This window comes from Eucyclogobius newberryi, unplaced genomic scaffold (assembly GCF_026437365.1).
Source record: "Eucyclogobius newberryi isolate DKJ021-1_F unplaced genomic scaffold, fEucNew1.0.hap1 SCAF_4, whole genome shotgun sequence".
Taxonomy (NCBI): domain Eukaryota; kingdom Metazoa; phylum Chordata; class Actinopteri; order Gobiiformes; family Gobiidae; genus Eucyclogobius; species Eucyclogobius newberryi.
This window is the reverse complement of record NW_027316056.1, coordinates 27,822,738-27,833,064: the sequence shown is the minus strand read 5'-3', so window position 1 is coordinate 27,833,064 and position 10,327 is coordinate 27,822,738. Positions and strand designations below refer to the sequence as shown.

General features: G+C 43.9%; 1 protein-coding gene across 1 annotated transcript; it reads left to right on the top strand.

Annotated features, from left to right (window-relative positions):
* Positions 1-113: 113 nt before the first annotated feature.
* On the top strand, positions 114-6,906 carry mogs (mannosyl-oligosaccharide glucosidase). The gene is made up of 5 exons (XM_072463925.1): positions 114-177; positions 1,926-2,289; positions 2,797-3,017; positions 3,408-3,601; positions 4,704-6,906. The coding sequence occupies exons 2-5, from the start codon at positions 1,941-1,943 to the stop codon at positions 6,460-6,462; spliced, it is 2,523 nt and encodes an 840-aa protein (XP_072320026.1). The 5' UTR covers positions 114-177; positions 1,926-1,940; the 3' UTR covers positions 6,463-6,906.
* Positions 6,907-10,327: the final 3,421 nt, after the last annotated feature.

The window sequence follows — 10,327 nt, the reverse complement described above, 5'->3', positions numbered from 1 at the left end:
CCTTGTGTTATGTTGTGTCTGCGTTTGATCCATTTTATTCTACTATAATTTGTGCGGAAACGTGACGTTTGACGCAGAGACACGAGGCACACGTCAGCGGAAGAGCGTAGCACCCAACCAGGAAGTGTCCTGAGCCAGCGGAAGACATGAGCAGCTGAAACACTGGTGGTTTGACAGGTAGGAGACATTTACTCTGTAACGCGGCACTTATTTTATAGTAAACATTTTGCGTCCTCGTTTTCTGCCTAAATTTCAACAACATAACATCGGTCTACATTATATTTGACTCTAGAGCGCACACGAGGGTCCCAGGCACTGGCGTGTAGCTTGTAGCACTTCATTCATTGATCTAAATCGAGTAATGGGAATACTTTTGTGCTCATCACATTGTTGGCCCAACATTTTTTGTACTTTGTTTGCGTTGTGTACCGCATGTTAGGTCTATGGTTGCACCTTCACACCGAATATCATGTCAAAAGGAACACCTTTAGGCCATGGGTGCGTCTCAATTCTCCGTCCTCAAATGGAAGGAGAGGGGAGGGGAGACATAAAGGAGACACCGCGAGGAGAGGGGAGACATAAAGAAGACACCTCGAGGAGAGGGGAGACATAAAGGAGGAGACATAAAGGAGACATCGTGATGAGAAGGGAGACATAAAGGAGACACCGCGATGAGAGGGGAGACATAAAGGAGACACCGCGATGAGAGGGGAGACATAAAGGAGGAGAGAGGAGGAGACATAAAGGAGACATCGCGATGAGAAGGGAGACATAAAGAAGACACCTCGAGGAGAGGGGAGACATAAAGGAGGAGACATAAAGGAGACATCGTGATGAGAAGGGAGACATAAAGGAGACACCGCGATGAGAGGGGAGACATAAAGGAGACACCGCGATGAGAGGGGAGACATAAAGGAGGAGAGAGGAGGAGACATAAAGGAGACATCGCGATGAGAAGGGAGACATAAAGGAGACACCGCGATGAGAGGGGAGACATAAAGGAGACATCGTGAGGAGAGAGGATACATAAAGGAGACGGGGAGGAGAGGGGAGACCTAAAGGAGACACAGAGAGGAGATATAAAGGAGGAGGAGACCTAAAGGAGACACAGCGAGGAGAGGGGAGACCTAAAGGAGACAGAGAGGCGATATAAAGGAGGAGAGAGGAGACGTAAAGGAGACACAGAGAGGAGATATAAAGGAGAAGAGAGGAGACATAAAGGAGAAAGGAGGACAGAAAGGAGACTTAAAGGACATACAGAGAGGAGAGGGGAGACAGAAAAGAGACACGAGGAGACATGAGCTGATCAATGAGACAGACTTCCCTCAGGAGTTGCTCTGAACAAAATGCCACTGTTGACGAGATTTAAGATTATTATTTTTTTACATCAAAGTCAGACCAACGCGTTTATTTTCCAGATAAAGGAGTTTGAACACATGTTAATAGTTCTAATGTCACATTTTAAAAAGAATGTCTTCTGTTCAACATCCCTGAGCTTTGCTGCTGCCTTGCAGCAAAACAAACCACTCACTGTGAGACAGTGTGGCATTGTTTGTGTGTTGCCTCTTGAACTCTCACTTGTTCCTCCGTGGTTTCCTTCCCTTGTCTCCTTTGAGCCTTGTAATACGGCGCATGTGAAGAACCGAGGGATTGAGGAGACGAGGAGAGGAAAGGAAGCGAGGACGGAGAATTGAGACGCACCCATGTACACCCATCATGTGTTATGGCTTCACATGTTACTATATATGGCGGTTTAATTTAGATGACTATTTCGTTGTTGGGGAAGTGCTTGTTCACTAACTTCCCAAAAGCGGTAAGATATGTCATAAATATCAGTACGTTATGGGTATTTTATTAGCTTTTGAACTTTGCACATTGTGAAATTAGGTCAAGTATTTAATGCAGTAAATGTGTACTTCTTGCAGCTTTGGCCTGGCAGGATGGGAAGGCAGAGGAAGAGGGTGGTGACAGGGGAAGCACCCCCACCGCCCAGGAAAGATGACAAGCCTTCTGCATTTCATCGCAAGGAAAAGAAAAAGAAAGTCGATATTGGGAAAGTCTTCATCAACATCTCCATTGGCCTCTGTATATTCAGCCTCATCTGGTTTTTCTATGCCTTATACATGCGCTCAAGCCTCGCCAAAAGGGTGGTGACTTTACATCCGGCGCCCCTCGTCCTGGACGTCAACAGCAGCAGTGCCAAGGTTTCGCCCGAGAGGTTTTGGGGCTCCTACAGGCCCCAGGTGTACTTCGGGATGAAAACCCGGAGTCCCAGGTCGGTAGTGACCGGTAAGCAAACGCTATGTCTCCATTCACACTTCATACTTAACAGATTAGAATTGAGCGTTCACAAAACTTGTATACCGTATTTTGCAGACTACAAGTCACACCTTTTTTCATAGTTTTTGGCCGGGGTGCGACTTCTAGTCCTGAGCAACTTATATATATTATTCGTTATTTTCACACTGACAACCTCAAGAGGGCGCTCTAGGCTCTAAGCGACGCAGAAGAAGAATCGGCACTTCCTCTACCTCTGGAGTTTGGAGAGTTGTTTAGAAGTGACACAGAGGAAGAAATATTCAATGGATTTAGTGATACAGTTCCTCAAATAATGCGACTTATACTCCAGTGCGACTTGTGTATGTTTTTTTCTTCTCCATCATGCATTTTTTGCCTGGTGTGACTTATAGTCCAGAAAATACGGTATACATTTTTGTTTAGACGAGTTTGCAATGTAGGCTTTTTGAGTGCTGAACAGTATCTTTAATGTGAAATAAAATATGCTGTCTTCCTCAGGCATGATGTGGATGCAGCAGTTCACTGACGACATAAACCTGAGGCACACGTGTGAACAGGGAGATCATTTGCAGAGCTACGGCTGGCTGATGCATGATGGGACCAACTTCGGAGTCCAGGAAATCCGGGACAATGATTTTACACTGACCACGGAGTTTGTCAAGAGGAGTGGAGGCGACCACGGCGGCGACTGGACTTGGAGGATCACCGCCAAACAGCATGTGAGTCCTGGCTCTGTTACAAACCGTACTGCAACCACACCTAAATTTAAATGTACCGTATTTTGCGCACTATAAGGCACACTAACAAGCTTTTAAATTTTCTCAAAAAAACAACAGTACGCCTTATAATCCTGTGCACCTTTTATATATGGATTAATTTTGGTTGTGCTTACTGACCTCAAAGCGATCTTGTTTCGCTTAATGCGCCTTATAGTCCTGTGCGCCTTTTTATATATGAAAAATGATCAAAAATAGACATTCATTGACAGTGCGCCTTATAGTGCAGAAAATGCAGTCTTTGGCATTTTGCTACAACTACTGATTGTTAAAAGTACAAAGTGTCTGCTCTTTTGCTTTGAAACAGCTGACTTTCTGTTTATTGTCCGTCAGAGCTCGTCTCCCCACGCCCCCGTCCTCTCCCTGATGTTCTACGCCGCAGCAGACACTCAGGGGTCTCTGGAAGCCCACGTGGAGGAGACAATGCGCCTGGCGTCCATCACAGGCTCCTCTGAGGAGCTGGGAAACTTCAAGATCTCTTTCCGAAAACCTGTTACCGGAGAATGGTCCAGTGCTAAATACGCAAGGTAAATGATAACGCTCAAACTAATACAAGTTGATCAGATTAGGCTCATGAGGTCAGCTGATTTAAACAGATTTTGGGCTGTCTTCCTTCTGGGAGCAGTAGGACGACGGCGCCACCTGCAGTCAGACTTATTCAGAATTGTATCAGGTGTGGTAAAGTTGGAACTCCCCTCATTCTGTTTTTAAATCTTTTTTTCATTGGCATTTCACTAACCAGGAAAGTCCCACTGAGGTGTAGCATCTCTTTATCAGTGGAGTCCTGACCCAGAGGGGAGGAGCCTATTGTACATACAGAGAGAAACAAGTACCATCTTTAGATCAAGGAAACCATCAAGATTCTGTGCATAAGAAACTATTATTTTATTATATATAAATAAACTGTGGTTGTCCTTTAGGAAAAAACAAAAACTATAAGTAATTCAAAATCTTAATCATTATTCGTTTGGGCTTGAATACTGTAAACAATGCCAGGGATGGTCAGGTCTTGTCCACAAGATGGCAGCACTGGGTTCACAATTCATCACTTCCCACTCATTAATATGCAGCTGACCACACACATTTAAAAATAGTTCACCCAAAAATGTTTTTCCACCAGCTACAAGCAGAAAAAGAGTTTGGGTGATAATTCTATGATGTCCCTTTTTTGGATGTTAAGATAAGATAAGATAAGATATTCCTTTATTGTCCCACATGGGGAAATTTCATTGGTGCAACGCAGGTAGATACAAAGGTAGATACAGAAGAACAGATCACTTATAGGAAGTCTGAAAAACACTTTCAGTAGAAGATCTCCTATAAATAAATAAAAACTCCCATAGACAAATAAATAAATAAATACCATTGCATGTGATCCCGACAGTAATTGCACATGAATATGTGTCACGACAGCACATAGATTGCACATGAATTTCACAGTAATTGCACATGAATTCCAATGAGTTACACTTAAGAATAAGCAAGAAATGATTTAGAATTTAGGGTCATAAATGAACAGGCAATAGTAGTGTTTTGGTTTTATACGTCTCTTTTAGTTTAGAATATATTGGAATCCTATTGTTTCTTGCACCGTAAACACATAACAAGAAATGTGTCTTTATTTTGCAGCTACAACTATCTCAAGACTGTCACCCCGGGTTTGGAGAAACTGACAGACATTGTGAAGCTCAGCCTCAATCGCAGGTTCGTCTACAGCCCCACGGCTGGAGAGAAACGGCATTACATCGGCGTTGACGTCTACAGACCCCCGCATCACCCCAACCAGCAGAAACCACAGGACGCCAGAAAGGCGAGCGACTTTGTGGTTCACCAAGTCACCGTCCAGACACCTTTCCAGGTTGAAGTTTTGTTTGAGTCCGGCAGCTTTTCCAACCGCCCAAACCAGCTTGTGGGGTCAATTCTGACGCAGGAGTTGGAGAGAAGAAAGGCAGAGTTTAACAAGAAGTTTGAGAGTACTTTTCGTCTTGAAAGCAAAGGATTTAACCAGGCAAATATCAAATTCGCCCAGGCTGCGCTCTGCAACATGCTGGGTGGGATGGGCTACTTCTACGGGCAGTCTGTGGTGCAGTCTGTGTACAACGAGTACCCGCTTCTGTACCCGGAAGGTGCCCTCTACACCGCTGTGCCGTCTCGCTCCTTCTTCCCCCGCGGGTTTCTCTGGGACGAGGGCTTCCACCAGCTCCTCCTGAACAAGTGGGACCCCCAGGTGACGAGGGAGGCAATAGCGCATTGGATCGATCTCATGAACATTGAAGGATGGATTCCCCGAGAGCAGATCCTGGGCGACGAGGCTCGCAGCAAAGTCCCGGGCGAGTTCATAGTCCAACGCAACGAGAACGCCAACCCTCCGACTTTGTTTTTGGCCCTCCAGGATCTCATCGGCGAGCTGTCTTCGAATCCGGACGAGAAAACGCTGACCTTCCTCCAGCGTCTTTTCCCCAAACTGAAAACGTGGTTCGACTGGTACAACACCACGCAGACGGGCCCCAAACCCCACTCGTACCGTTGGCGGGGGCGCGACAAAGACACAAACTTGTTCCTCAACCCGAAGACGCTGACCTCCGGACTGGACGACTACCCCCGCGCGTCGCACCCCTCCGCCGACGAGCGCCACGTGGACCTGCACTGCTGGATGGCCATGGCCTCGGGGATCATGGCCAGCATCGCTCGACTTCTCGGCGAGCCTCACGAGGACTACGAACTCGCCCACGACGTCCTCAGCGACAACGCCCTGCTGAACGAACTGCACTGGTCGGAGCAGTTGCGCGCGTACAGCGACTTCGGGAACCACACGCAGTCGGTTTCTCTGCAGCAGGAGAAAGTGTACGTGCCCCCCGGACAGCCGCGCCACCAGTTCCCCGTGGCTCGACTGGTGCGCTACGTCCGCAAAGCGCCCAAGCTGCAGTTCGTCAGTGCCCTGGGCTACGTCAGCCTGTTCCCCTTCCTCCTGCACATCCTCACGCCCGACTCGCCCAAACTGGAGCAGGTCTTACAGGACATGAGGGATCCCAATAAGCTCTGGACGCCGTATGGTCTGCGCTCCCTCTCCATAGCCGATCCTCTATACATGATGAGAAACACGGAGCACGACGCCCCCTACTGGAGGGGAGCCATATGGATTAACATAAATTATTTGGCAGTGCAAGCCCTCCATCACTACAGCAACACAGACGGGCCGTACCAAGAGAAGGCGGCCGCTCTCTATAAAGAGCTCAGGACTAACATTGTCAATAATGTTTTCAAACAGTATGTGGACACAGGGTATATCTGGGAACAGTACAATGACAGCACCGGCAGAGGCCAAGGAAGCCACCCATTTACCGGCTGGTCAGCGCTCACGGTGTTAATAATGGGAGAGCATTACTGACCACGATTTATCTGCTGTGGGGCATCAGCATTCATTCATCTACATTTGTTTCGAACAAAAGATTCAAGGTTTAAGAACTGAATATGGTTTTCATAAAGATATAAAAGCACCATCAAAACGATCAACACTGAAGCATATTGACACATAAAAGATACATTTTCCCAATGCTTTTTTCTAGAATAAAAATGATAATTTGTAAAAGAGTAAGCCTGTGTTAGTACTTGACGGATAAGAGCCTCTGTCTTTTATTGTGCCATGTTTGGAGTAGTTGAATTACTTTCTTGATCATTTTGTATTTAATTTATAATGACCTTTAGATCACGGTCTTTCAGCTGCAACTGGTCACTGCTACTGAAAATTGCAGTATTTTGTACTTGAGCCCATGATCTGCACACAGGAGTGTGGTATTGTTTTGTTAAAAACAATAAATTCTTTAAATTAAAATGGTTTTGTTTTGGCATTGCAATCTGCTGCGAGTCTAATGGAAACGGGGGGTCACTTGCATGAAAAGAGTTCTCCTTTCACACCATAATGACGAAGTCTGAGGTAACAACAGAGTATGAATACTGTAGTAAGAACATTTACATCATTTATACAAGACTTTTTCATACCTGTTTGAATAATATAGAGCACAGTTCTTTTATATAGCCAGTTAATAGCTCCTTCCTTGTCCAGGCTGAGAGAGTGGTTCTGTCATTTCCACAGGAACTTCAAAACACTGTGACCTTAAGTACAGCGGCTCCTCTTGTCAGATTTGGAGGACTCGAGCTGACGTCAATCTGACAACTTGCATCCTTTTTTTGCATGGTTTCCATGGCACACAGTTGTGCTGGTCTGGTCTTTAATGTTTGAACAACAAAAGATATGAGAGTACATGCATATTATGTTCTTTTTACACTGGCATTAGCTGACATTCACACAGAGCTATACATGGACTGTTATTTTCTATATTTTATCAACATTGCTCCTGGCTGTTTTTACCTCGTCCTGTTGGGTTCCAACCTGGACTTTCATTCCTTTCAATAGGCTAATTGTGCAGTTGTATAGTAGAAAGCTAAGTGCATTGACAAGGCTAAAAATAGTTTAGCAGAGCAACAGTGGAACTGGGGGAAAAAAAATTGTCCAGTTCACATGTAATAATGGCATGTGTCTATTATAGTAGCATCTTACATTGTATGTAAAGCACAATGAACTCTTTAGATTCAGACTTGCATTACCACAGTTATTAGTCCTTATTAGTTTCTATAAGTAGTCACTTATTATTGTGAAGGAATAAACCGGTTTCTGTTGTTAATTCATTCATTCATTCATTCATTCATTAATAACCTAATATTACTGTGGAACTGGAAGTTCTGCATATTGTTGTCTTAATAATCCTCTTGGAAACAAAAGCAGTTTCAATAATCTGTGCATCCTATTTTAGATGTATATTTGGACACAGATTAGCCACATCCTGTACAGTTAACAATATCCTCACTCTGTCCATTTTATCCTTTGAAAATCACAGACATCTCTGACAAAAGCACTCCATCCGCCCCACTCACCCAAGACCCCTTTTCACAGGAAAATGGGATAATAGCCAAACATCAGAGCAAACTAATGTGACTGCATAATAAACATATGAGTCAGGCTTCTATCACTTACATCATCTGGAGTCGCTCAGACCAAGTGGATGAACTGTTAGTGCACCTGGATTAAGTCTCCTTTCTTATTATGGAAACCACAACTATATATTGTCTCTGCCTCATAGTATGCGCTGATTTGCATGTGGATGATTGACAATTGACAAATATGTAGAGTTGGATCAGATCCCCTTTTCTGATAAAACACAGGGATTATTGAGAGTAATAATAATCATTTAGATGTTTGACACAGCCTTCTCCATTCAGGATGGGCTCCAGCATTGTTCTGGAGTTGTGCATAGAAGAAATAGGGCAGTACTGTTTTACATTTAGAAAAGTTTAAGTCACAGATTTAATTCCATAATTCCTGTTTCAAAGCCTGGATCGTCGTTGCCTTTCTATAACAAACGTAGACGAATTTTTCAGAAATAAAAACAGAAGTGAAATCCTCTGACGGCTCCTGAGGATTTTGATCAAGTAATTCATTCAACTCAAGCAATACACAAAATTTAAACCTAAATATAAAGTGTTTTTTTTTTTTTTTAATTTAATACGTTTTCTTTTATTTAATACGTTTTCTTTTATTTAATAAGTTGGTAAAACGTGAGAAATGGTAATGTATTAGTCAACAATAATGGAAGAAATGGAAGGATTTCATTGTTGTTTGTCCATGGTGTCGGTGATGATGAATAACCATAAAACCGCGGTGTTTCTTCTCATAATAATCGTAAATTGACACTAAACGTTGATATTGCGACATCTCCAGTCTTCTTGCGGCACTGACGAGGAGGCGGAGCCGGCAGCAGAGACTCAGCTCTCCAGTTCTGAACTCAAAGTCAATGGAGCGCTTTCTATGATTACATTTTAGCTCAATATTGCAGTCTATTAAACCTCTTATTTCAGCGCCGAGTTGTATGTAATCACTAGAAGCCGAGGCAAGAGGGAGCTAATTATTCAGCCGTTTGCGAGTGGCGAGAGGCCTTTTAGGTACACTTTGGCTGTCAGTTTACGTACGGCGGAGAGCGAGCTAATTAAAACCGTGGATGATTGTGCTAATGCCTCAGCTGCAGCACGCGTACAGTAGCACCCAACGCCGAAAGACCATGTGTCCGTAATATCGGCGCGTTCGAGGGGCCGCGGCGATTAATCGGAAACAATCGCGTTGGGATCATCGCCGTCGGTATCTGGACTGTGCAGAATATATAACGCACGCCAATTCTGACAACATAAGATAAGAACGGTGGCAGGAATATTAAATCAGAATCAATTCAGAATTTCACATTTTTTTCCACCTTTATTTGGCTCCAAATGTGTTCAAGATGTAAGCGGTTATTTAAAATGTATTTATCTCATCTCAGTGTAAAATAGAAATAATCGCTGACTAAAATAATGTTTGTTTTTTCCCAGATTTTAAAAGTGGAGGTGTTGGAGGGTCTGCCACCTGTTTGTGTCCGTTCAGATTTTATTGCCTCATCTTAAATGTTCCACCACGCAGCATTAAATGCATCTACTGTACTACTAAACGCATCTCCATAGAGACAAGCAAGCCACTGTACATGTCAGATCTGTGGAAAGTCGACCCCGCTCACGGTTAGAATGAGCGTGCGCATTTTTCCCAGGTCTTTTCAGTCAAAATTGAAAGAATATAGAAAAAAATTGAAATAATAATCTAAAATCATCTTGTTTTTTTCACAGATTTTAAAAGTCTGTTGAGATTTTATTGCCTCATCTTAAATGTTCCACAGCGCGGCATTAAACGCATCTACTGTACTACTATACGCATCTCCATAGAGTCTAGCAAGCCACTGTACATGTCAGATCTGTGGAAAGTCGACCCCGCTAGAGGTAAGAATGCGCGTTTTTCCCAGGTCAAAATAGAAAGAATATAGAAAAAATAGAAATAATCACTGACTAAAATCGTCTTGTTTTTTCCAAATTTTAAAAGTCTGTTGAGATTTGATTGCCTCATCTTAAATGTTCAATGTAAATCTACTGTACTACTATACGCATCTCCATGGAAGCCACGCAAGCTACTGTTACATGTCAGATCTGTGGAAAGTCGAGTTGTTCCCGGGTCATTTCAGCCAATAAAAACACTTATATTCGAATAAACGTCGGACGCGTGAGTTCACCGCGGGATCAGAAGGTGGCGGACCCTCTCTCCCAGTAAAGTCCCGCAGTGCACCTTTACCTCCGCACATTCCTCCCTCTACGCAGTGAACTTTCCCCCCGCCGCACACAGC